The following is a 26,219-nucleotide window of genomic DNA, read 5'->3' as shown; positions in this document are numbered from 1 at the left end:
TACTTTGTTCATTTCATGGTACAGCAGCATACTTCAACACAGTGGTGAACCTGATGAATATTTTCTCTCTATTCCTACCTATTTCCATTTAACAGCTTTTTCACTGGCTACAGTCCCTTACATTTTTAGCTGTAGAAAGCCATGGAATTACTCACTGGCTTAGGCTCAGTGAAAAGTTTCCTGCTGACATCCAACCTAGATCTCTCCCTTGTGATACTGCTCTCTGCCTGCATAACAAGCTGACTCACTCCTGCCCATAAGCTCCCTTTAAATACTGGAAGGCTGCAGCGAGGTCTGCCTCAAGCCTTTTCCAGGCTGCGGAAGCCCAGAAATGCTTCACATCAAGCAGCACATCTGCACAAATGGATCACCAGTAAGAGCACGTGCCGTTAGGGGCACGGTCACAGGAAGTTCCCACCAAGCCAAAGACAGCAGAAACCTTCGGTGTCCGAGGCACCGAACAGCTCAGCAGACACACGGAGCTGTTACTGCTCCCGGTAACCCGGCACTGGCTGCTCTCAGCCTGACAGCGTGCTCACGGCCCTATTCCCCGCGGGGCACAGCCGGGAACCGCACCGACGTACCTGGGACACGGGAGCGCGAATCCCTCGACGGCAAAACGGCACAGCACGCCACGTGACCCAGCCACCACCCGACATGACTGCATGCACCTCCTACCGGGAGCTGTAGTCATTGCTCCGCGCGGGGCGCGCTGGGAAGCGCTGATTGGCGGATAGGGCCGCGGGGCATGCCGGGAGTTGTAGTTCTGCGGCGGCCATGACTGAAGCCTTGGGGGCGGGGCGGCCGCTCCCCCTCCTTGCGACAGCGGCGGGGCGGTGGCGGCGGCGGGGCGGTGGCGGCGGCGGGGCCGCGCGCGCCGGGGATGGAGGTCGAGCCCTGCGGGGGCCGCGCGGAGAGCAGGTGGGGGCGCGCGTGGGGGGGGCGCGGCGACTCCCGGCGATCGCAGCGCAGACGGGACGTGCTGGGGGGATATCGGTGTGCGAGGGGGACGGCGGCGGTGTGTGATCGTAGCTGGGCGAGGACACGCGTGGGGATGGGGACGCGGGCGGGCAGCGGCCGCCAGGCTTCCGCCATGCCGATGCCCACGCATCTCGCTGGGCTTGGGTGGCCGTGCCGCCCTCGATCGGGCTGCGGGCGTTGCTTCAGCTTCTATGCGAGTCCCAGCGTCGGGCTCCCGCGGAGCGCACGTGGCTGTGACAGGTGGGAGCGGCCGCCCGGGTCGGGTTTGGGGCGCGGCTCCGTGCGGGTATCAGACCCCGTGCCCAGGGACGTTCCGATGTCATTCCCATTCGCTCCAGGTTTTTTGCAGCTCTTCGGTTTGTGCTCGAGTGAGGAGCACAGCGCGGATGTCAACTGGAGAGGAGAGGTTCGCGGAAACCTGATCCGAGAGAGCGGCATTCCTTATCTGACAGCCCGCAGCGCCCGGGCTGCTCTGCTGCCGGATCTGCTGCAAGAATGCGGCCGGAGCTTTTAGAGCCATAGCGCAGGTCCGGTCCGGGCTGCCCGCTAGGGTAGCGTGGTTTGCTAACACTTTCTTACCGGTGTTTCACACCCTGAGGATGCAGAAAGGCTGGTGTGGCTGTGTTTCCTTCGCTTCTTTCCAGAACCGTGTCAGTGCTGTTCTCACCTCCACAAGCACTGCTGATCTGCATCGCTGTGCATCATGGAGGGACGATGTGGTGCCACAGCTCTGGGGAAAGAGGTGGCACCGTCCCCTCTGCTGCCTGTGCACGGAGCTGTCTGTGTGTGGGGTTTGGGTTTTAGGGGAGGATTCTGGCAGGGGCCTGGCGTAGCCTCATTGTCCCACGTGCAAATGATGTGGGATCCTAATTTCCAGTGAGGTGCCCTAGGTTGTGGTCCTGCGTGACTGATTTCCCAGGCAGGCAGCGTGCTGTGGGGCAAGGGGAGCTCTGGGACTCCCTTTGCCTTGTAAGCCACTTGCCATTGCTGCAGATGAATCACACGTAGCCAGAATTTCTTTAATTTCTTTTCCCAGAAGCACTGAGCAGGCGGCAAAGGAGAAGGAAATTTGCTGCTTGTTGTCAGGGGAACCCATGCACATAGCAGCATGCACACAGCTGCGGGTACCGGCCGCCCTGGGAGCTGCAGGAGGAGCAGCTGTACCCCTGGGTAATGTGGCAGAAGTCACCCTGCTGTTGCTCACAAATGACCTCAGCACCCTCAGCCCAAGCTCCTTAGTGTGCTAAGAAGGATCAGGCAGTGCCTCCAGGTAGAGAGCAGCGATTGCTTGGTGCCTCCTGGAGAGCATAGGGTTGCACACAGCACACATGGTTGGTAAGAAGGCTTCAGGTTTGGGGATGGCGTCTACCTCAGTGATTCTGGTTTGATGGTTATTTTTCTTTTAAATGAAGCTTACCTGACTCAGCAGCATTGTTCCCTGCACCTGTCGTGAGTCACCCCTGCTGAGCTGGGCCAGGAGCTGTTCCTGCCCTAGCTGTCATGGAAGGACTGAGAAAGCCCTGGGAGCACAAGCAGAATTTCCCTCAGAATTTCCCCATCGTTTTTGTCAGCCGTGCCATTAAGTGATTTCCAGCTGCGAGGCTCTATTCCTTCTTTTATTACTGCAGTGCAAAAGTTTCATTTCTGTTTGGAACAATTCCTGACCATGAGTTGACTTGACTGTGTCTGGAGTAGAGCTGGTGTTGGTAAAGCAAGGAGAGACCTAAGGAGCTGGTGCTTGGAAGTGGGGGCTGAGTCAGAGGGCATCTGTAGCGAGGGAGAGAGATGTGTCTGTGGTCTCACTGATATCTGGTGTTATCAGGCTCTCATATAACAAGCAATTGATTTTCAGCATGTTCAGGGAAGAATTATCTTTTTTCCTGTATGAAGCGGTGCACCAGAGCACCCTTCAGACTGTAACCCCATTTAGTGCAGCCACACCCCAGCCATGGTTTCCCCAAGGAAATGCTGCCGCTCCTGTTGAGCTCGAGCTGTTTTTTCTCAGCATCTCCTCTGCAGTCTGATCACGTCCAGATTCTCGCCTAGAAAACATAAATCACAGTGCATTCAAGCACATCCCTGACTCCAGCTGAGCTGCTTTGGGTGATGCCCCGTTTATTGAGAGAGCTGACCCCTGTCCTGACAGCTCTCTTCCTGTCTCCCCAGCCCAGTATTTGGGGTGCAGTGAGGAGCTATGCAAACACGCTCAGCTGGTACAGATAGGGAAAGCAGGCTGATCTAGGGCATGGGGAAAGCTGCACACGTTCCTTGCAGGCGAGCGTCTGCTCATGTACTGTGACCTCTGCTGGGTGTGTTGCTTGCTGTGTCCTTCCTGGAGGTAGAAGTATTTTCAGGCTGTGATTTGAATTTGCCTTACTCTTGTGTCAGGACAGGGTGAGTGAGGCTTTCTTTTTTTTCACAGCGGCTAGCAAATAATTCTCTTTATTTGGTACAAAACCAAGCAGATTTCTCAGAACTGCTCTGTACACCTGCTGAAATGGGGAACTTGAGGGCAGCTGACGCCCTGTCCTTTTTCCATCCCTCCCAGCAGCTCTGTCGATGAGAGGGGAGCAGATCCTTCCACAAATTAAGGGTTAACCCATGAGTCCAGGCCAAGCCGAGGGCGGTCAGCTGTGCATTGCCTCCCTGTCATCCGCAGCCAGGCATATGGCTCTTCATTTCTTTGGGCTTGTGTCCCTGCAGGCTTCCCTGTGTGCACTGTGTTCCAGTCCAGGGGCAGCTGCATCTTGGGTATGGGTAGAGTCCCATGGGAATGCATAGAGCCCTATGCCTCCGACTTGTGAAATGCTTTTGAATGGTTCTGGCCAATGAGTCCCATCCCGTGGGAGTCTGTTGATTGACAGATTTAATTGACTTTCGGGAGCTTCTGAATCGTCTCTTAAGGTGCTCTAACTTTGCTCACTGTTTCCTGCGTGCTGAGTGCAATGGCAGAGGCACTGTTATGTTATTTTGTGTAAGGGTTCATTTGTGTTGGGGTCCCTGTTTTCCAACCTCTGAGGGAGCGTAGCTGCCCAAGCAGCAAGAAGGATCATTGAGCACAAGGCTCTGCTACCCCACATCACTGTGCTCATTGCATGCTTTTTATAGCACAAAATAACGAGGTGGGAGTTTCCCTGACTCACAGACCTGGAAAGTGAGCAGCATGGCTGAGCTTTCACTTGCATTTCCTCACTCAGAGTGTTGGAAAGACCTTGGGGAGGAGCTGGTGGAGCTCTGTGTCTGGCAGCTGCTCTCTGGCCAGGGACAGTGCGGCTGCTCGGTGCGGGGGGGCAGGCCTGGAAAAGTCTCTGGTTCAGATGAATGATGTTTGCTCTGTCTCTTCAGGTCACATCTCCTCCAGCACGCTGCCTTTGGTTCAGTTCTGTGCTTTCTTCATTCTCTCCTGAGATAAACTTGCTTGCTGGGAATCCATGATTAAACACTGATCTGAAAACAGCTGCTGTTATTCAGGCTCAAACCAGTGCAAACCTGGAGGGCTAGAGGCAAACACATCTCCATTGTTGAATTTTTTTTCTGTATCTCCTAGCATTTAGCTGTCCAGTTTCATGCAATGTAGAAACACTTCAATGTAGCAGTTCTCCAGCCTCATGGACTGGCTGATTTGCTGGGATTCCTACTGCCTCATTCCCTGTAGTGGCATTTCCTTGTACCTCATTCTCTTTACCATTAGTGTGGCAGAGAGGACGGGGCTACAAACACCAGAGGATGATGTGGCATTGATTGCAGTGTACGGCCCTAGGAATTCCTGTAGTGCAGCTTTCACAGCCCTGCATGGGGCTTCCTCTCTTCTGGGCCGTGGTGGTGTCATCGAACTGTGCGTGAGCACATTCTTTCTGATATGTGTGTTTGCAGTGTGTTCAGACTTGCTGATGAACTGCAGCCTGGCTGCAGAGCTGCAGTGACAAGTGACAAGCTTTGCTGGCTGGGCTGCCTGGAGGGCTAAGCCTGGGTAAGTGCTAAAGCCAGTGAGGTTGACTTAGGGAGACCTGTTACAGGGGAGCTTGAAGCAGAGCCAATATTTTATTATCTGCTTGTTCACTTATCAGTTTTGAAATAACGAAGCAGTCTCAAAATGGGAATATTTTCAAGAAAAGCTTTTTTTTTTTAAGCAGTAGGATTATATTGCTTGGTAGCGTGCTTCTTTGCACTGCAAAAAGTTTGCAGCCCACACTTGAATCCATGAGAACAAAAACAAAAGCAGTTTTTCCTTTTTTTCTTTGGTTCCTTTTTTTTTTGTTTTGTTTATTTTGGCAATCTGGTTGATGTCGGACAGTGAGAAGGATTAATGGCTGAAACACTGGGGCTTTCTTTTTCCAGTGTAAAGGTTAAACTTTCATTCTAGGCTGCTATCTCCAAAGCGTTTGTTAAAACCCTGTGGGGATGCACATTTTGGCATTTAAGGCCAGGTTGGATGGGCCCTGGGCAGCCTGAGCTGGTGGGGGGCACTCAACCAACAGCAGGGGTTGGGTCTGCATGGGCTTTTAGGTCCCTTCCAACCCAAGCTGTTCTGTGATTGCGTGGTTAATGAATCTATTAAATACATATTGCAACCACCAAGGTTTCACCCTGACCAGAGTCTCTGGAGTGAGCTTGGCCTGCTGTGAAGCTCCTTGTGCCCTGTATCTGGTGCTCGTTAGGCAACCCGGTGTGTCCCTCTGCAGGAAAGAGCACTGGAAGCTTCTGGGCAACCTGAAGACCACAGTGGAAGGGTTGGTGTCCACCAGCAACCCCAACGTCTGGTCCAAGTATGGCGGCCTGGAGCGGCTCTGCAGGGACATGCACAGCATCCTGTACCACGGGCTCATCCACGACAAGGTAGGCCTCAGTCCCAGTAGCACCATGGCCCTATGGCAGGAGCTGAGCTAGCCTCCGAGGGCCCTCTGCCTGCGTTCCTTCTGTCTTATGTCCTTTTGAGGTGTTTTCTCTGAGGATAGATTTACTCCTCCCTTGGCTGCACTGCAGCCTGCAGCAAAGCGATAATGCTGAGTATGCCACAAGCCAACCTCCCGTTGTGTGTACTTGGACAACTCCCCAGCGAGGCCTGGCAAGAGCAGCCTCAGAGCTTGGCTGGTTCTGGTTAGCTGTGTGAATGGCAGGGCTGGCAGCCGGATCTGTGCTCTGCATGAAAGGGGCCTGTATCCAGTTTCCACCATTCTCATCCAGCTGTCCCCATAACAGAAGAATTTTTCTTTCCTGCTCCAGAGAGCGTCTGCAGAGGCTGAAGATCTCCCTTTCAGCTTGCAATTACCACAGTTGTTTCTCAACGAGAATTACATCAGACCTGCAGGGCATGCCTCAGGCAGGGTTCCCACCAGGCATCTCCAGCTCCAGCACAGCAGGCATCTGCAGGTGCAGAGGAACCAGGAAGGCTGCACAGCTTGGGCCCAGGAGCTGTAAAACTCCATTTGTGTAATGGGAGCTGATAAGCCTCCAGGAAGAGTTGATCCCAGCTTCACTAATTGGATTTGTGCACTTGCTCAAGTGATGCCCTGTCAGTCTGCAGCAGTGTGGGCCAGCGATCTCCTTTGAGCAGAGAGAGAAGTTACCCTTTAAATGTGAGGAGTGCAGTGCTCCTTTCTGATAGACGTGCTATTCATAGACTTTGGAAGTGAGATTCAAATGATTTCTGCTGGTCTGTGTGTTGGTAACAGTTCATGCCACAGCTTGAGGAAACAGACTCCTGCAAAACAGGGCAGCTCTGTGCTGTTCTCGATTCTGTGTGCAAAGGCAGTTCTTTCTTAGAAATGCTTTGCCTACATATACTCTCTCTCTCTGCTTATGTATATTATATACTCCCATATACTCCCATCTATACTGGCTACAAAGGCCCATAATGTACTGCTTCTTAGCAGGAATTTTCTCATATTTACTCCAGAGAAACTTCTTTTTAGCTATATATTTTTGTATTTTTCTATGACTAGAAATAAAATTAAAAAATAAAAAATCATTGTAAGATATTTTTAAACTGTTGTATGAATTTTATTATTTTATCCAGAAAACCTCAATTGGATATAAAAAGGTAAAATTTCTGTGTTGGTGCTCTATTCTTAAAAATAGAAACAACAAAAAAATAACCCCCAAACAAGTAAACCACCAAACAGAACCTCTTCCTCTGATGCTTGTGAAAGAGGAAGCAGAGATGGAACTAAAAAATCAGCATTTTTATGAAGAGAGACATTTGGGGCTGTGCTTAAACATGATTAAGCGTTGAGGAAAGCAACTCTTCTGCAGTTCCTCTTTGATTGGAAGAATAACTAAGAAGAAATAACTCATTGTCTGAACAAAGCCAAGGCAAACAGCAGTAAGAAGCTGATAGGAATCCAATGCCAAGAACGTGCTGTGTCACATTTCTTATCCGTGGTGCTCAGGCATGCTGGTTTCTCCTTGTTGGTGACTGGCATGGGAGGACAGCAGTTGATACAGGCTCTGCTCAGTTGTTGCCTGCTGCTCTAGGTCCATCTCTGACAGGAGGGGATCAGTGATGTGGGAGCTCCTGGCAGGTTTTGGGTTGAAGGCCCTCTCCTCATTCTCTAATCCAGCTGTACTGTCAGCACTGTGGTGTCACTTGAGGCTCATGTGTATGGTGGGCCCTAAACAAGTCTCTCCCAGCAGGTGTACTGCAGGCAGAAGGATTACTGGCAGTTTGTGAAGGATATCCGCCGGCTGAGTCCCAGCTCTGCTCATCACCTGGAGAAGGTGGGTTCCAGTGGGTGCCTTGGTATGCCCATCTTGGGGGAGAAAGGCAGCTGGGCTGTGAGCCCACTGGTGAGGGACGAAGCAGCTCTGTGGTTTCATGCGAGCCACATCCCAAGAACTTGGTTTGGTTTAAGGTTAGACATTTGGCTGCTTATTTCCCACAGGCTGGCCTCCAGCTCCACCAGGCATCACCAAGGGAACTGTCACAAACAGTGCTTCTGTGCACAGAGTGGGGATTTATGCTTTGGTACAAATCTCCACAGGTTTCAGCTGTCTCATTTCTGGGTTGTATAATGGCCTTGACCATGCATTTGGCTTTTCTGTACCTGGCTTGTGCTGTTTACTGATGCAAGAGATGCTCTCAGCCCTCAGTGCCCTGTGTCCTGAGGACCACACTGCTCTCCATCACATGTGAGCAGAGTCTGTGCTCTCCACTGTGATCTGCTGTAGAGCAGTGAGGATGTTCACATCAGTTAGTGTGTCAGCAAGAACACGACTGTCACCAGGGGAAAGCAATTAGATTTGGGAGTGTGGGGTCCCTCCAGGTCAGGGGTAGGAGAACATGCCATTGAAATTCACATTGTTGGGGGCTGTGGGTAGGACTTTGGTCACGGGTGCTGGCTGACCTTTGAAGTGTTGTTCCTCTCCAGTGCTTTTGTCTCCCTGTGCTCCCTCAGAAGCTGCTAAGATGTGGCCGCATTCTCACCAACAGTGCCTGGCGCTGCAGAGCTGTGAGGAGGAATGATTCCTGCTACTCTGCTTGCTTCTTCTTGCCTTAACTTGTGTCTTCATGGTTCATTTCCAGTTCATCAGCCTGCATGAGAACGGCCAGCCTGGCCCAGACAGCCACAGCGACCAAGCTATCGCACAGCTGTGGCTGCAGCACAGCCTTCAGTTCCATTGCCTCTCAGCACAGCTCAGACCTCTCCTGGGGAATAGACAATACATAAGGAAGTTCTATGCAGGTAAGTAGAAATGGGTCTTTTTCATCCTTGTATGAAAACAGATTTTCCAAGTCACGCTTGGGTGAGGCTGCAGCAGAAAAGGGGGTTTCCATCTGTACAATCTGTGCTGTGAGACAAAGTGTGCTGTGTCCATGATTCAGGTCAGAAGAGCTGAGCTTTAGCTTTCTGCAGTGAGCTTGTCTGCAGCATGCTTGCTCCTGCTTTTCTGGGCCCTCCTTGCTGCCCTAACAGGAGCTTGAGAAAGTCTGAATGTGCTGGACATCCTCATGTTTTTTTCTCCTGGGAGACTGGGCTGTAGCAGCTTTTTTGTGTGGGCTCAAAGGTTTCTGCTGCAGGTAGTCAATTAGTCTGGTCTCAAGCCCGTGTCCCAGTTTGCACTAGAAACCTTGGAGAAATGCATTTTCCATTACAAAGAAACAAAATGTGCAAAGAGAGTCAATTTTGAGTCTGTTTCAAATAATGTTTTTTGTTTTTGTTATTTTTTTCCTCCCCTGGAGTATTTCAAAACAAAGAGATGAAGCTCTGACCTCTGCCAATGTGTGGAAATGCAGCTGTGTTTCTTATTTGTAGGTGAAAATTGAAGCCCTTTGTGCAACTTCATGCACATTAAGAACTTTTGTGAAAACTTGAGAATTTGTCAAAAAGTAAAAATCGATAGCAAGGACAAAGATATCTAAACTGATCTGGGGCAGGATCTTTCTTTAATCTTGTACTCTAAAGAGTAGTGAAGAGAGGAGTCTTTCAATGGCCTCCCACAAAATCTTGAACCAGATATAATGATTTGGAACAACAATCTTTTGGCTCAGGTTTTGGCTGGGTCAGGAAGGCTCTCACCTCCTCCTCTATGCATAGCTTTTTCCTAAAATTGATGTGTTTTATATCCAGCACCTTGGTGGCTTTTTTGACAACCTTTGCCTTGTAGACTGCTGCAGGAAGAACACCATATGCCTCCCACTACTTATGCTGGTGGAGGTGGGGAGAAAGTCCCCTGACAGCAATTCTCTCTCTGCAGACACAGCCTTTCTGCTCAGTGACGCCCACGTCACGGCCATGCTGCAGTGCCTGGAGGCTGTCGAGCAGAACAACCCCAGACTGCTGGCTCAGATCGACACGTCCATGGTGAGCTGAGACCCCTGGCTTCTGCATCTGGCTCTCCCTAAATGCAGTACTGCTGTGGCTGCTCATACAGTATTGCATTCAGAGCACACAGAACCCTTGGACAAGGGCCTGGACTTGGAAACAGCAAAAGGAGGGGGTCAGGGGAGTGGGGAGAGATGTCTGTAGTGAGGCATCTCGGTTCTGCCTGGCATCAAGAATCTGAATATGAATCTCAGGAACCATATCCTTTTAAGAGATGCCTCTAAAGCCATCTCCAAAAGACCCAGGCTTCAGGACCAGCCACACTCAGAGGGGTGGGCAGCACCCAGGACAGCCAGATTCCCTCTTCTGCTGGTGACGCCACCACCCTAGTGCCTCCCAGTGCCAGCTGCCCTCTCCTCAGAGGGGAACAGCAGCTGCTTTCTTTGCAGAGAGCTCCCAAGAGGAGAGTAATTAACGTTGCTTTATTAAATGGGGTCTGTGTTCTTTCAGCTGGCTGGCACATCACTGCCCTCCGTGTGTACCTCAGGTCCCTCTGCTGGGACAGAAGATATGTGTGACCACAACGCTGAAGGATACCAGAGCCGCCTGCCTGGGGCACTGGGCTGCCTGGATCATCTTGCTGAGAGCCTGGTAATTTCCAAACTGGGCTTGCTGCTTCACTGTGCCTAAAGAGCTGCTTCCTTTCTTTGCTGCAGTGTGTTTCTTCCATACTGCAGCCCCAGGGCTGTGCTGGCCAGTAACCAGGTGCTTGTGCAGGCCCTGCAGGTCCAGTTTTCTCTGTTTCTTAAGCTGCTCCTTTGACATGCTGATTTATTGATGCTGCCTCTCTTCAGCTCACCAGGAAGGGTGAAGGTCTGTCTCCAGTGACAAAGAGCCAGAGCCTGACTGCGCTCCCTGGATCCTTCTATACCCTGTCTCCAGGCTGCCTGCAGCAGCACCACTGTGGGTCCTTCTCCAGCCTGCCTCTCCCGGCCTCCTCTGGCCTCCCAGGTAGCCAGGGGTGCTGGAAGCTGAGGTTGTGCTCCTTGCTGACTCATGATCACACAGAGGATGTCTGACATCCTCTTCTCTCTGTCCAGACAGGAGACCAGCAAGCTCCCCCATCTGTTCCAGTTCCAGCCAACCACAGGAACATTGTCTGGCCTCCCGGTCCTCCTCCTTCAGCGAGGGCAGGTCCCCTCTGGAGCAGCCCAGTGCAGTCCCTCCATCCCACATCCCCTCACTCAAAGACCCCTTCTCTTTAGTCAACGAGATGAGTTCCAGCACCACCAGCCAGAGTGAGGACACTTGGACAGGGAGTCAGGATGATCCGCAAAGTGATGCTAATGATGGGCCAGAGTACCTGGCCATTGGGAACTTGGGGCACCGGGGCCGGGCCTGCAGCAGCGCCAGCAGCAGCAGCAGTAAGAGCAGCAGCTCCAACATGTTCTCCTCCAGCAGCTCCCAGAAGCTGGACTCATCCCTGGGTGACCAGGGAGGTGGAAGCAGAGGCCTGGGCCTGTTGCGCCGATCCAGCTTTTCGGAGGGACAGTCATCGGTGCCTCAGGGCATCCTCAAGAAGAGCCATGTGCGCTCACACTCTGACACCAATGTGGCTTCGGGGAAATTGCATGGTAATGGGGTTATTTTGCTCGGTTCATGGGGTGGTTGTGGGTTGTGGGCACAGAGGTGGGACCCTGGCCAAATGGGAGTCACCAGTATTGGGATGCTGGCTGTCCCTTCAACTCCGTGTATCAGATGAGCAAGGAGTGCAGTGGGCAAGCAGTTTGGAGGTTTGATTTTTGCCCTCCAGTTTCCTGCTCCAAACTGGTGTTTGGGTGGGCTGACATAAGAGTGCCCTGTCCCAGTCTGGTTTTGGTGTTGGCAGCTCTGTTGTGGCCTTCACTGGAGGCTTAGCAAGCAGCAGGGATGCAGCAGAGTTAGCTGTCCTGCTTTCCCTCTGGTCCTGTCCAGTTGGGACATAGAACCATGGTGGTGCACTGAGACTTGGAGGCCTCTTGTCATGGTACTGGAAACCTGCTGTGCTCTTGAATGTGTGAATGCATGGTGGGAGGAGTTGGGAGTGGAGGGACAACTGTTTTGTGGGAGTCAGTCCCACTGATGCTGCCTTCGTGGGAGAAACAAAGGTTGTTGCTGCGTAGTAACCAGTCTGTCTCTGTTTTCTCTCCCTTAATGCTGCCCTCTTCCTCCTCTGTCTGTCCAGGAGGCCTCAGGGATATCACCATTATAATAGAAGATCCAGTGGCAGGTTTGGGAGCCAGCAAAATAGCCTTTCATTAGTCATCACTTCATTAAGTTCAGGATTTCCATCAACTCATTAGTATCCATTTAGAAAGCAAACAAAGATTTTTTCCCAAGATTCACAGGTGCTTTGAAGGGTGCCTCAGGTTTATGCATGTGGCCTGACTGGAGATCCCAGCTTGGTTTTTGACAGCTTTGGGCCAGACGAAGGCTGGCACCCAGCTCTCCTGCATGGCATTACGAAGCACTGACCAGCAAGTCCCTGATCTTCTTCCCGTGCCCTGTCCTCCAACCCCATTACTCTGGGAACCAGGAGAGGTTGCCCGTGGTGGCCAAGGGCTGGTAGCCCTAAAGGTGTGGGCTTGAACGTGGGGCAGATCTGCACAGGGGGCACTTTGATGCTGGTGGCACTGGGTGCTGCGCAGTCCAAGGCTGGGAAGGCTCCTACTAGAGTTGACAGAAGTATGGACAGATAGGCCCAGCCCTGAGCCTTGCTCTGGCTTTGGCTCCAGCAGAGGCTGCAGGGTACGCTTTCCAGCTCCAGTGTTCTGGGGCCTTCCCATCTAAGTCAGCTGCCCTCTGGGGCCTTGCTGTCTGCACAACACTGGGGTTGTTTGTCTCTTACGAGGCCTGCTCCTGGCGGTCCCCACCAGCTCTGCCTGGCAATAAGCAGCCCTGCAGCATGGGCATGGGGAGGTGACCTTGAGCACTGTGATCCTGGCTCTGGCGCTGTGTGCAGGGAACCCTGGGTTTTCCCAGCTGAGCAAGAGTGTGTCCTTCAGATGCCTGCTTTCACCCTTGTCCAGGCCACAAGCCCCAGAGATCCTTCGGCTGTTCCCTTGTCTCATGTCCCAGCCCTGTGGGGTGACTCTTCCTTGGATCTGCTCCAAGAGGAAGATAGGGCTGGCAGAGGTGCTTGCAGGAACTTGTTGTGATCCCCAGGTTTGCAGGGCATAAAGAGACGAAGGCTCAGGACTTGACTGATCCACGGTTGTCATGGCCTTCTCTTCTTTCCCTTTCATCCCCTCCTGCCAGAAATGCCCCTCTAGTTGTCTTCCCTCTTAGGCTTGACTTTAGGCATGGCACAGAGCAGGTGAGCCAAGTGGAGAATCTCTTGTTGATTCCCATCCATTTGTGCCCACTCATGTGATGATGAGCTCCTTCCATTTCACACCATACTCCGGGCTGGGCACTTCTGGATTGCTGATGTGTGTCTGGTGTTGTCTTCCCTTGCAGAATCCCATGCTGATACAGGTGGAGGAAGAGGAACGGTCTCTGGTTCCACCCAGAGCAGCGAACTGAGCACACCCAGCTCCCTCTACATGGAGTATGGTGAGTACAGTGAGCCACAGTGGTGGCTTTTTTGCTTCTGGGGACGCAATGTCCAGCCTATGCCCATGCCTCAGCTTCTGGCACCTGCTTGTGGGATGCAGGCATGCAGGAACTGGCTTGTAGTGATCTGGTTGGGAACTGGAAGGGCTTGTTAGCTTGGGGATAGCAGTCTGAAGATCTGTCTGGTCTTCTAGGTGAATGAGGACTCACCAGTACTACAGTACTTAGATGTGGGCTCTGCAGGAGCCTCTGTGGGTCCAGCAGCATCAATGCTGAGCAACTCATAAAAAGTTTTTCCTTTTGGCATGGGTGTGTGTCCACTTTGTTACCTACAGTATGCTATGGCATGTCTGTTATTCATATTGTTTTGTTATTTGGCATATCCCTTCTCTTCCTTTTTATCCTGAATAACAAACGTTGGCTACCTGAAGGCTGCCATGAGGGCCTGCCAGGGATACTTTTGTGGTTGCTGTCTTAGCAGCTCTGCCCAGGATATGTGGGCATGGTGATTACTAATGATGTGCTGTGGTGGTGCCCTAGGGCTGCCTGAGGTCAGGGTCTCTTTGTGCTCTAGGGCAGAGCTGGCCCTAGTTACTGTTCCAAAATTACTGCTGCCTCCTGTCCAAGAGCCACAGAAAAGCAGGAGAGCATCTGGTAGCAGACAGATCAGCCAAGTGATCTCCTGCTCCTTCCTGCTTAGGGTGGGATGTTCAGGAGGGCAGTTTTCAGCATGCCTGTTACTGTCATAATGGCCCTGTGTTGGTTACTGTTCTTCATTAGAGTGGATGAAGCTGGATCCAGTTCTGTCTGTAGGATGGGATAGACAGTTGTTTGCCATGTAGAGTAGCCAGTGTGTTGACACAGAGCATGGGCTGTAACTCAGTGCTTGGAGCAGTGGATTTTGTGGTCCTTCCTTCATGATGTTCCTCTCTTGCTTTTCCAGACTCTAACCAGTACCTGGGCTCGGGGGATGGGATGTTCAGAAGACCCTCAGAAGGGCAGTCCCTCATCAGTTACCTCTCTGAGCAGGACTTTGGCAGCTGTGCAGACCTGGAGAAGGTGAGGGAGTCAGCAGTCTGCGTGCTTTGGAGAAATTATTTTACTGCAGTTTCAGTGCTAATGTCCTCCATGGGGAAGATAATCCCATACTAATTCCTGCTGTAGAGCTGGGTATAGAACTTTCATGTTGAGTTGGTTGTTTATGGCTGGTCACAAGGATTTATCCATTTAGTGTTATACACAGCAGCTTTGCTATCTGCTGGGGCTCCTCACAGGCGTGTGCTCACTCCCCAGAGTAGAGATGTTGCACATCCACTTTGTAAGATTTCCCCTATGTTTTGCAACAATTCTGTAGCCTAAAAAGGCTTTAATTTCTAGGTTCTCATAGGAGAGTGAGGTTTCATAAGGCCAGAAAGGTATAATGTCCTTCTGAGACCTTCCTTTATGGATGCAAATATTAAGCCCCATTTTACCAAGGCTTCCCAGTTTCCCTGTGCTACAGCCTCAAGTACTTCTGCTTTTGCCTCGCAGGAGAATGCTCACTTTAGCATCTCAGAATCACTGATTGCTGCTATTGAGCTGATGAAATGCAACATGATGAGCCGGCAGCTGGAGGAGGAGGAAGAAGACAGTGACAAGGAGATCCAGGAGCTCAAACAAAAGATTCGCATTAGGCGCCAGCAGATCCGCACCAAGCACCTGTTCTCTACCTGCCAGGAGATTGGCTCAGACAGTGGGTGATGTTTTTTGGGCTCATCAGCTGGTCTGGGTTTTTTGTCTGTTGCACTTTCTTGCAGCATCCTGCCTTCATGCCTGCTCATGGGAAACAGCCGTGTAACAGGGTGCTGTGGAGATTTGTGAAACGCTGCTACTATTAAACACCGTAGTAGGGCTGATATCATATATGCATAACACTTGTGCCCTGGTGGCACTGAGTTAAGGAATGTGGTTTCATTTTGAAGCCACCGAACCTGTTTCCCATACTTGCCATGCACCCCTCCCTGCCCTGGCCATGGCTGGCTATCACTTTGCACCCTTGCCACCCATGCCCCGTTCAGCTGCTCGCACTGATGGCCTGGCTGTGTTGCCTTTCCTTTGCTTCCCAGGCCTTGTGGTGACTGACAGCGAGTCCCAATTCAGCTCCCACGGCTCCATGCGTCTGTCTGATTCGGGCTCTGCAGAGGACGTGGAGGAGTATGAGATCCGAGGTAAGAGGCAATGGCTGTGTTAGCTTCTTGCATAGATCCAGACTTCTCCTGGGCCTGGTTGCGTTGAGGTCAGTCACACTGAAGGAGAGCATGTCCTTTTGGCCTTCGGGATGGCTTTTCCCAAACAAATGGCTGAATGCTGAGCATGAGCAGAGCACCAGGTTTCCCCTCATGTGGTGGCATGACTTTTCTTCAAAATCCTCTGCAATACTTTAGCGTTCAGAACTGGCACGTGGTTTCCATTTCACTTGTTAGGTCCACAGAGCAGCTGTCAGCCAGAGAGAGATGGGAGGGCTGCCACCCTTCTTTGCTCCTTCCCAGGCAGCAGGAGCTGACTTCTTGTTGGGTGGGAGCAGCAGGTGCTGGTCACATCCTGACCTGTACTGCTTGTGGTCTCTACTCCAGGCTTCTGGTGGGACTGAGCCTGTTGCATCCTGGAGACCTGCCTAGGTCCCTGATCATCCCATTCCTTCGAAGCTGTATTTGTCCTCTGAGCTGGATGGCTCATTCCTCAGCAGTACCTCTATCATGCTTTAGACTTTAGAGGTGAGATGAAAGAAGATGGAGCAGTCCAGTCTCAGTCTATAAAATTCTCAGTCTTTTTGTCTCTGACAGCAAAGGCTTTTTGACAGCAAAGGCCCCATTTCAGTTCCTGAAGGCTAGCTTTTGGGCTTGGTTTTGAAGTCCCTGGAGGGGTGTGTGAATTCAGTTCTGGGCTTCTCCCATGCGAGTGTTGCTTTTGTGTTATGCCCTTCCCCTTTGGCCTGGCCAAAGCACTGAAGTGAACTGTTTTGTCATCACCGTGTTATACAGATGGTAACGATGGATCTAACCTGATTCAAATGTCCAAGGACGGCCTCTCAGTGTCAATGGCTTCCTTGTTCTCAGGTAGTACCCCGCAGTGCTCCCTTGGCACATGCGCGCGTGTGTGCAAGGTGTGTGTGTGTGTGTGTGCCTCGCACGTGCACACTTCTCAGTGTGTCCCCTCAGGGTGTTGCAGGGAGTGCAGAGGCCTTGATCTCTGTATGAGCTCATCAGGTGTTGAGTTCATCAGCAGGTCAGCTTCAGACCAGGCAACAAATCACTGAAATGTACTGTCAGGCCGTGGCCTACGCCACTGGTGTGGATAGTTCAACTGTTCTTCCTCACCTCTCAGTGCATGTAAACCAGCTCCTTATGCTGTCTGATTTGGAGGTAGTGACACAGTGTCATCCAAGTGTCAGCAAGAAGAGCTGTGGGAGGATGATGCTTTGTTGGGCGCAAATAGGAAGCAGAGGAGATCTGCCTGAGCACCATTCCCCCAGGGCATTTTTCCACGCAGTGTTTTGAATGCACAAAACATGCCTGCTGCTTGAAAGACTTGTCTAGCCTGGGGTAGGACTCAGGAAGGCAAAAGCACAGCTCTGTAGTTCTGTAGCTGCTGGGCTTTGTAACAACAATGCTCTGCTGCAGGACCAAGTCTCCGTCCCAGATGTCTTGCCTTCCAACATGATGGCTCTGAATAGAGCTGCCCTGCTGAAAGCAATTGCTTCTCAGATCACATGCAAGATATGGAAGAAGCCACAAAGGGAGGAGCCTTGCTATTTAAATGACCTTACTGCCAACTTTTGGCCACAGGTCAGAGCTAGTAAAGGACTGAAGCGCTCTGAAGCTGTTGGTGCCCTGGGGAGAGTTATCCTGCTTGATTCCACAGAGCTGGCATGCCAGGACTCAAACCATGGCCAGCCCTTCACTTGCTGGACACTGTAATCATGTGCAGCCTGGTCTTGCTTAGCTGCTGATGCTGCTGTTAGGCATTTGATATCAGTAGGCTGCTCTTGCTGGAGGTGCTGGTGCTCAGAGCTTCCCATCAGTCCTGCTGTATCCTGTGGATTCAATGCAGAGTTAGTTCATCCCAGCCTGAAGCTGGCAGTTAGGGCTGAGTGACTTCCCTGACTTTGTGTGCTGTTCACCAAGCCCGTGAGGACTGTCCCATGTGGTGAAAGCGTTGGCAGCAGGGACTTTTTAGGCAACTACTTGAGACTTTTGGGGAGTATCTGCAGTTAAGATTGGGAAGGGAGCGATGGCAGGATCCCAGCACCTGGGGGAGCCTAGGGGCCAGGTCTGGCTCCCTCTGCCCTGCCTGTGATGATAGCAGTGCTCTGCCCAAGACTTCCTCACAGTGCTTGGCCTGTCCTATACTGTGTGCTCCGCTGTTTGCTTGAGTTTGTCATACTCTAAGATCGTGCAAAGCCTTCCTGCAGAGAATGAAGGCTACAGTGTGGCAGATTTGTCTGCAGTGTGTATGTGATTAGGAGGCTCTGTTTGTCTGAGCTCCTTCTTTTCTGCAAAGAGAAGTCTGTTTGCATGATGTAGATGCGTGGATTCCTTAGCATTAGGATGCTTTCACATTCCAGTTACTAGCAATGGATGTCAAACACAGTGTTACGTGTCCACGTTGACCTCTGCTAGCATGAGTTTATAAATTTAGTGAAGGACTGTTGAGGCTCAACCCAGGCTTTTTGCATACCCTTCCTTTCTGAAACCAGAAGCAGCTGAAGATGGACTCATTTGTTCCAGGAGAGTGCTCTGCCCTTCTCCTTGGGAAACTCTTACTCCCTGTTCTGCTGGGGCAGCCCTGTTCTTCCTAGCAAAGCTGATGGTTTGGGGTGTTATCTTTCAGCTGCAGAGCAAGCATGAGCTGGTGCTTGGACAGGCTCTGCGTGGCTCTGTGGCACTGATCTGCATGGGGTGGCAGAGCAGAGTGACTCCAGAGCCATGCCTTCCTGAGCCATGCACAGGGGAAGGTACTGCTGGGGTGCTGCTGTGGTGCCCACATCCTGGCACCGAGGAGGGATGTGGGGCAGCCCAGGGCTGTTCTGGAGATCATGGAGGGCTGGAAGGAGCTGGACCCTTATATTGGACTCCTGCCTCCCAGAGAGAGCCTAGTGGCTCTGCACCTCTGCGTAGGACTGACCCCTGCAGCTGCATGGATGCTGACTTGTCTCTTGAGCTCAGGACTCAGGCTGACAGTGCCTGTGGTGCAGCAGCTGACAAGCTGTGGCTCCAGCCACTTACCTTGAGTTGCAGTTCAATAGGGAGGAGGGTTCTGCATCCCATTGCTAATGCCCTGCAGTACCTGTATTGTGTAGAGAGCTACTAAACCTTCCAGCTAACCTTGCCCTCCTAGCTCCAGCTTCGTGTGCTGTTACAGCCCTGTAACCACTAGGACTTAGTGTGTGATCTGCACCACTTACTACCCCAAATACCTGGCTGTGTTTTTGCAGCATTTCACTGTGCCTTGCCTTGTAATCCCACCAAGTGATTAATTTGACTGCCCTTCTCTTGCTGCTCTGTTTTACTGGTAGAAGTTGATACTGTAGTTTATGTGCTTTTAAACAGCTTGACGAGTTTTAAAGTGAAGCTTTGGTTTGGAGTGAGTGTATCCTTCAGCCCTACCCAGTTTGCTCCACCATGCTTATTTGTGATTCAGATGCAGACATCAAGAGGAACCCAGACTCCAGCAGGAAGCCCTTTCTGTCCTCGGAGTCCATGTACGTATTCAACTTGCATTGAGACATCTTGGTACCCAGTTCCCTTTCTTGCCCAGCTCCACTTCCAAGTGCATCAGCTGCTGATTTGTACTGGATCATGCATCCTCCCTTTCATCTGCTTACCATTGAGGCACAGCTGGGTCCTAGTCTTGAATTTGGGAAGCAGCACCTGGGATGATGAAAGTCATTCACATGCTGTGTGGGTGTGAGATAAGATGTGGGTGGGTTGGGGGAGATCCTCACAACTAATAGCAGAAGGCTAGAAAGAGAAGCTAGCATGGCCTGGAGCATCTGGCCTGGCTTTTGGCTTGCTGCTGGTTCAGAGCTTCTCTTGCCTTCCTCTCAGCTGGGAAGGGTGTAAAGCTGTGCCCTGCTTGAGCTGAGAATAGCATCAGAGAACGGGGATATGTGAAGCAGCACAACTTTGAGACCCTTGGTACTAACTGTTTCCTTTGTTGACTAGATCCCACTCATTTGGCAATTCAAACTCAGCAGAAGCTGTGGCCATGGGCTTGCTGAAGCAGTTTGAGGGCATGCAGCTGCCAGCTGCCTCCGAATTGGAATGGCTGGTCCCTGAACACGACGCCCCACAGAAGGTAGGAGTCTGAGTACATTTACGTACAGGGGGGTGACAGAGTGACCAAGGTGGCTCCACCAAGGTACATGGGCACTGCCTGGAGGTGCCTGCACGGGAGCAGGGCCTTGGCTAGCAGCCAAGAGGGCTACAAGGATAGAGGCAACAGCTTGGGAACAGCAGCAGCTGGCAAGCTGGAATTGTGCTTAAGCACTACTGGGGGAAAAGCCCCTAGTGCTGGGGTAGCAGCTTGGTCTGCATGGCTACTCACCCACTGCTCTTACTGGGCACCTTGATTGCTTGTTTACTGTTGGTTTTCAGGGCCCAAGATGATCTCTAAAAAAAGTTGTTTAGGCATCCTGTCTAAGAAAAGGCAGCTTTCCAAAAAACTTCTGCTGGTATGTTGGGAGTGGATGACATGCCTGGAGGGAGCATGCATGGGCCAACAGCGTGCACTGACTGCTCAACTGTCAATATGCCAAACAGTTCCTCCGCTGAGGCACCAGTGTTGGAAATGTTGGAAATGAGCTGTCGTGGTGCTGTGGGGCCTGGTAGGGTCCCATGGAGGCACCAGAAAGAAGAGCTGCTCAAAGAAGAGAAGGTACCTCCAGCAGTGCTAAGAGCTCCCTGGGAGGCACTCAGCCCAGCTATATGGCTTCTTCCCTGCCACTTGCAACACGTTCTCATGGGGTGTTTTACTACCGTATCCTCCTGAGCAGCAGTGCCTTGGCCTTTTCCTGCTAACATCTGCAGAGATTAACATTAGCATTGAGGTGGGTTTGCCTGTCTTGTTCTCAGCCCTCCTCCACACGGTTTCTTCACAGAGGCTGCTGTTTGGTCTCTTCAAAATACAGGTTGCTCTTTGATTTGTGTTGTCCTGGGGATCTAAGCAACATGTATCAGACTCCTTGAATGCATCACATTTAGTACCAGGATCTTCATCCTGCATGGTGCTGAACACTCTGCCAGGCTCTTCTGCTTGCCCATGTCCTGAAGGGCTGAAGCATCACACACCCCAGTGAGCTGGGAGATGGGCTGTGCTTAGGAGGCATGAGGAGACTTGCCAGTTTCCTGGGCTGCCTGGAAATAGCAAAAGTTCCTGAAGAGCCCATGTATAAACTGGATGCAGTAGAGCTGGGCTCTGCTCCTGGAGCCTCATACAGCAGAGTGCTCAGTTCCCTGGGGAATTCCCTTCTCTAGCCCCTGTGTTCAGCCACGACAGCCTGGTGCTGGGGCAGGGCTGGGCAGTAGGTGCCAGCCACCAGCCAGGTGTGTTGCTTGTGTAGTTGTAGGCAGGGGTCTGACCCTTCTACCTGCCTCTCCCAGCTCCTGCCCATCCCTGACTCTCTGCCCGTTTCTCCTGACGATGGAGAACATGCTGACATCTACAAGCTGAGGATTCGGGTGCGCGGAAACCTGGAGTGGGCCCCCCCACGGCCACAGATCATCTTCAATGTTCACCCAGCCCCAACGTAAGGATCCACATGGCAGAGAACTCTTTGGGTACCTGTCCTTTTCCCCTGTTTTCCCATGGTTGATTGTCCTTTCCTGCTTGGCTGGCAGGGCTTCTCTGCTCTCAGCCCGCTATATCCACGTTGGCCATCTCCAGCTGGTGCCTGTGCTTGCTGTCTGTGTGCACCAGAGTTTTCCCCTTCCACTAAGCTGTCATCCACACTTACGTGGATGTAGAATGCCTGTCCAGAGTTGTGTCAGCTCCCATCATCTGGTGCTGGGTGCCATCAGGCCTGGATTCACCCATCTTTGTCTCTGGACAGGAGGAAGGTGGCTGTGGCCAAGCAGAATTACCGGTGTGCAGGCTGCGGCATCCGGACCGATCCTGGTAAGTGCTGAGCAGTAGCTGGACAGCAGGGACTAACCTGTGAGAGTGGGAAGATGCAGAGCAGGTGGATCATAGCAGAGCTCAGCATGAGGTCATTGGGAAAATGGTATACTCTTTCCTGGTGTCATTTCTAAGGCCTCTGCCAGCTCTGCCCTCATGTCAGCATGCTGGGGGGCCTGTGCTGGGGACCTGTAAAGGAGTGATCTTTGCATATTACCTTTCTACCCTCCGGTAGCCTGGTGGGTCTGCAGTGTCCATATCCACCAATCCAGGTCACAGTTTTTGTGCCTCTCTCAAACTGCATGGGATTGATAGACAGGTCGTGGTCCTCAAGCCTGCACTTGCAGACTCCAGTACTGAGCAGTCTGGGGCTGAAGAGGGAGCTGGCAAGGCAGAATGCCTTCCTTGTTGGAAGTGTTGATTAATGCTCAGGCAGAGTCTGCACCTCACCTGACTTCCCCTTTCCCCTGGGCTTGGCCAGATTACATCAAGCGACTGCGGTACTGTGAGTACCTGGGGAAGTATTTCTGCCAGTGCTGCCACGAGAACGCCCAGACAGTCATCCCCAGCCGCATCCTGCGCAAGTGGGACTTCAGCAAGTACTACGTGAGCAACTTCTCCAAAGACCTGCTGAGCAAGATCTGGAGCGACCCGCTCTTCAACGTGCAGGATATCAATCCTGCCCTGTACCGGAAGGTGAAGTCTCTCAACCAAGTGTGGGTAAGCTCCTTCCCTTGCCTTCCTGAGTGGGGTTTGTGGGGGGTAGGGTGGCTGCCAGCTGTATGTCACGTACTGGAGAAGCTGGGGAGAAGCAAATATTTCAGTTTCTGAAGCTTAAAACCTCAGCGCTGTGGATTTCCGTTCATATCTTGTTTCCTGTACAGTAGCACAGAATGGGAAGGGATTTCTGTTCAGTGTCCAGCTGGGCCTTGGTTTATTTCCTGGAGCGTGTGATGACTGCTTGTGCTCGCTGTATCCCGCGTGGTATAAACACTCCTGTATCAGGGGAGCAGCAGTCGTTTCACCAGTGCAGGAAACGAGGCAGACGTGTTTGGCTAATGACTGAGATGTGTTTACTGATCCCCTGTGTCTCTCCTTCCTCCCCAGCTGCTGCGAATCCAGCTCTTCCACATGAAGAACATGTTTAAGACCTGCCGGCTAGCTAAAGAGTGAGTCCTGGGGCACGATGTTAAGCTGTTTGCTGCATTACATCTGACTCAGTAGATTTCCTCTGCTCTGAACTCTGGTTTTGCTGTCCTTGCAGCCTCCTGGACTCCTTTGATGCAGTGCCTGGTCACTTGACAGAGGATTTGCATCTTTACTCTCTAAGTGACCTCAGTGCCACCAAGAGGGGGGACCTGGTGCCTCGCCTGACAGAGCTCCTGAAGGCAGGCAGCCTGCACGTTGAGAAGTGCATGGTAAGGCCTCCATAGCCACCTACTGCACAGCTCTGAAGCACCCTTTAGGTAGTCTTCCTGTGAAAATAGCCAGTGGGAAGGCATTTGACATGCAGAACAGTCACAAAATTAACTGATTACATGCTTGCTGCTCTCACCTGTCCCACAGAGCTGTTACCCAGCACGTGTGAGTTATTTCTTACCCCATTTTGACTTTTTCCTTAACATGTTGATTCTGCCTTGCTGTGCTTCATGCCAGGGATGGACCGTTCCACAAAAGTAGAGGAGGATACTGTGTCCTGCTGTCCAGCTCCAGGGAGATAGGGAGCTTTCAGCTTACTTTTTCCTGACCTTTTCTCCTAGCTGTGCCAAGCCAAAGGCTTCATCTGTGAGTTCTGCCAGAATGAAGGCGACATCATCTTCCCCTTTGAGCTCAACAAGTGCAAGACATGTGAAGGTGAGATAAAGGGGAGAAACAGGCAGATCCCTGACCCTGTAACATCTGCTTCATTGTTGAGTGGCTTTGTGCCAGCAAGAGGCACGGAGCCAAAGACTCAGCAGCCAGATCAGGGTACTTCTATGAATGGCTTGTGTCTCCACCACATGACAACAGCAACAGATCAGCTGCTGTTTACAACAGTGTTTATAACAATATTACAGTGATATTTGCTCCTCCGGGGCAGCAGCTCTGCCCTGCAGGATCAGAATACCTGACATGAAAATGCTGCAAATCTTAACTTTACAGTGTGACTTCTTGCTACTTTCAAAGCAGCACCAAACTCCTGCTTCTGGTGTTTGTCCTCCTGGACAAGTCCAGAACATCCCTCCACAGGTGTGGGGAGTCAGGCAGCCTGTGCCAGCCCTCAGCTACATTCTGTTTCTCTCCACAGAGTGCAAAGCCTGCTACCACAAGTCCTGCTTCAAGTCCACACACTGCCCTCGCTGTGAGCGCCTCCAAGCTCGGAGAGAGCTGCTGGCCAAGCAGAGCATGGAGTCCTACATCTCAGACTATGAAGATGATGAGCTGGAGCAGCAGGAGGCAGCAACAGCCACCTAAGCACAGTGCAGCAGAGGAGCAGGCACTGGGTTTATTTACACTTTCATCACCAGAGACTGAACCAAGTGTATTCATGGTGAGGAGGATCAGCAGGACACCCATCATACCTGGAGCAGTGTGTCAAAGGGATCTACTTTCCTCTGTACAGCAGTGTTAGGGATGGAGCATCTTTGGTCATCTGGTCTGTTCCAGGTAATGGACATCCCCAAATGCCTCAATGTGGGGAAAGCTGGCCAGTCCTGTCTGTTCTGCGGGCAGAAAGTGAGCTTTTACCAGGCAATTGCTCATGAGCCTGTCTGCAGCCTTCTTGTCCATCTCCATCCCCTTCTTCCTGGAGGAATCCTCAAGTGGGTTTGGCACTTTCTGCTCATCAGCTGGACACTGGAAGTTCTGGCCTTCTGCTCCCGGGAGAGAAATCAGCTCTCCCAGTCCTCCCGTCCTGTCTTGCTGCTAGTTTGTGTGTACATGGAAGGAGGAGAGGGAGAAGAGAGTTGATGGAACATTTAGCAGTTCCCTTTTTTAACATCTGGGTTGGAACCATTGCCAGTAAACCACTGCTCTCCCTCCAGAATCAGACAGGAAGTGATGTAAACACTGTGTCTGCCCTGCCTCCCCACACCATCCGTGCTGAGCTGCTCCATCTTCCTCCATCCTGAAGACACTGACTGGGATCAGCTGGGATACACAGCTGTGTGAGGGGACTGCTGCTGCTGGGCATGGGGCTGGAGGCAGTTCTGAACAGCAGGACACACGGTTAGCAAGGCTTCAAACCTCACATCTCCTTCATGCTGCTGCTCTGTCCTCCTTGGGGGCTGTCTCTTCCTGTAAGAGGGACATGGGACCTCCCCACGGCAGCAGCACCAGGGGCTGCCTTGCACACAGCTGTCTTCTACCTGCACTACTTGGGATGTGTAAAGCCTCTTGGCTCAGTCCTCTGGCCACCTCCCCCTAACCTCTGTCTTGGTTTGTTCTTTTACATTGGGCTTTTTTTAATTTGCTGGATTTGGTTTTATTTTTTTTAATGAGCTTGTTTGTATTTTTAACTGTTCCCCACTCTGAGGAGATGCTCCTTTTAGGGAGGATGCAATCTGTTTGGGACTTAATGTTGTAAAACCTCCAGAGCTTTCCTGCTGTTGTAGCATCCCTCCCTGGCAGAAGCTGGCAAGGGCCAGGGGTTCCTTCTCCCATGAGCTGTGCTGCCCTTGGGAGAGGGGTCACCAAGCCCCTCTAAGGAACAGGGCAGGCTGCTCCCAAAGAGAATGCACCTGAGAGAGGCCTGGCCCTGGAGGTGCTGCAAGGTGCATCTGCAGCCAGGGATGCTTTATCCCATGGCACGTGTCCAGCACCAAATTAACATGTGAGGTACATGTGCACCCAGCATTAGGGTGGATGTTAGGACAATGGGGCCTGCGTATGTGCAAGAAGGGTGGTGTAGGGCAGGGGGGCATTATGCTGCAAGAAGGCTTTCAAGGTGTGCCCAGGTATGGGATGATAGCAGGGTTGGAAGGGCAAGGCTGGAACTAGGAGAGGTGGCTGCAGTGCAGCTCCAAGCCTTGCTGATGGGGACAGCATCTCCTCCTTGGGCTGCAGCATCCCACCACAACCAGCTCTAGGGGTCTCAGCCTGGAGCATTTCCATTCCCCACCTGTTCCCCTGCATTTCTGCCTCCTCCCATCTATCCTCATTTTCCCCAGGAGAGCAGCTTCTCTCCTACCTGCTCTGCAGCTACCACAACTTGGTCTACCTTGCCAGCAGAGAGCATTGCCACCGTTCTTGCCTCTGGTCCACATGCTGCCATACAGCTCAGCAGGACGAGCTGGCCTCCCTCCTCCTGGGGTCTGGCTCAGAGCAGCACAACTTCATCCACAGCTGTTTTGTTTGAAGCACTTTAATGTCACGGGGCACTGGCTGAGAGGTTGCCTGCATCCCGTTCTAGAAGCACTGAGTATATTTAGAGAAATGCAAACAGATTTTGGTTTATTTTTGTTTTCCTCCCTCCATCTGAAAGCAGTGGGGACTTGAAACATGGCAGAGGGCTTTGGAGCAAGGTGATGTACAACACTAACATCCTGACAGTGCAACACTGGTGGCTACATGTGATGCTGGAGCTTCCCAAGGCCCCAACTGCTTGTAAGGGAGAACCACAAGCTGCCCCAGCATTTCACTTGAGCCCTCCCAATGGGACTGCTGCACAGCATAGCAATGAAAATGCCGTCCCTAATAAACTTAAAGTAACATGATATTGGGTTGTGTCCTGAGCCTTTTTTTCCTCCT

At 51.9% G+C, this 26,219-nt stretch overlaps 1 protein-coding gene across 2 annotated transcripts; it reads left to right on the top strand.

Annotated features, from left to right (window-relative positions):
- Positions 1–857: 857 nt before the first annotated feature.
- RUBCN (rubicon autophagy regulator) lies at positions 858–26,185 on the top strand. Of its 2 annotated transcripts, XM_065748116.1 has the most exons (22): positions 858–921; positions 5,664–5,817; positions 7,615–7,698; positions 8,504–8,663; positions 9,676–9,782; positions 10,254–10,394; positions 10,598–10,754; positions 10,844–11,377; positions 13,242–13,337; positions 14,281–14,396; positions 14,868–15,069; positions 15,443–15,544; positions 16,358–16,432; positions 19,017–19,077; positions 19,541–19,673; positions 20,978–21,123; positions 21,427–21,491; positions 21,973–22,211; positions 22,599–22,660; positions 22,756–22,909; positions 23,252–23,345; positions 23,779–26,185. In XM_065748116.1, exons 1-22 carry the CDS (start codon positions 884–886, stop codon positions 23,943–23,945), a joined length of 3,087 nt encoding a protein of 1,028 aa, XP_065604188.1. In that variant the 5' UTR covers positions 858–883; the 3' UTR covers positions 23,946–26,185. The 2 variants fall into 2 exon arrangements, with proteins under 2 accessions (XP_065604188.1, XP_065604189.1); XM_065748117.1 differs by lacking the exon at positions 16,358–16,432.
- The last annotated feature ends 34 nt before the right edge of the window (positions 26,186–26,219 follow it).

This window comes from Cyrtonyx montezumae, unplaced genomic scaffold (assembly GCF_038088225.1).
Source record: "Cyrtonyx montezumae isolate F1298 unplaced genomic scaffold, pur_monq_1.0 scaffold_5, whole genome shotgun sequence".
Classification (NCBI taxonomy): Eukaryota; Metazoa; Chordata; class Aves; order Galliformes; family Odontophoridae; genus Cyrtonyx; species Cyrtonyx montezumae.
The sequence above is the reverse complement of the archived record's forward strand: the minus strand, read 5'-3'. Positions and strand labels throughout refer to the sequence as shown.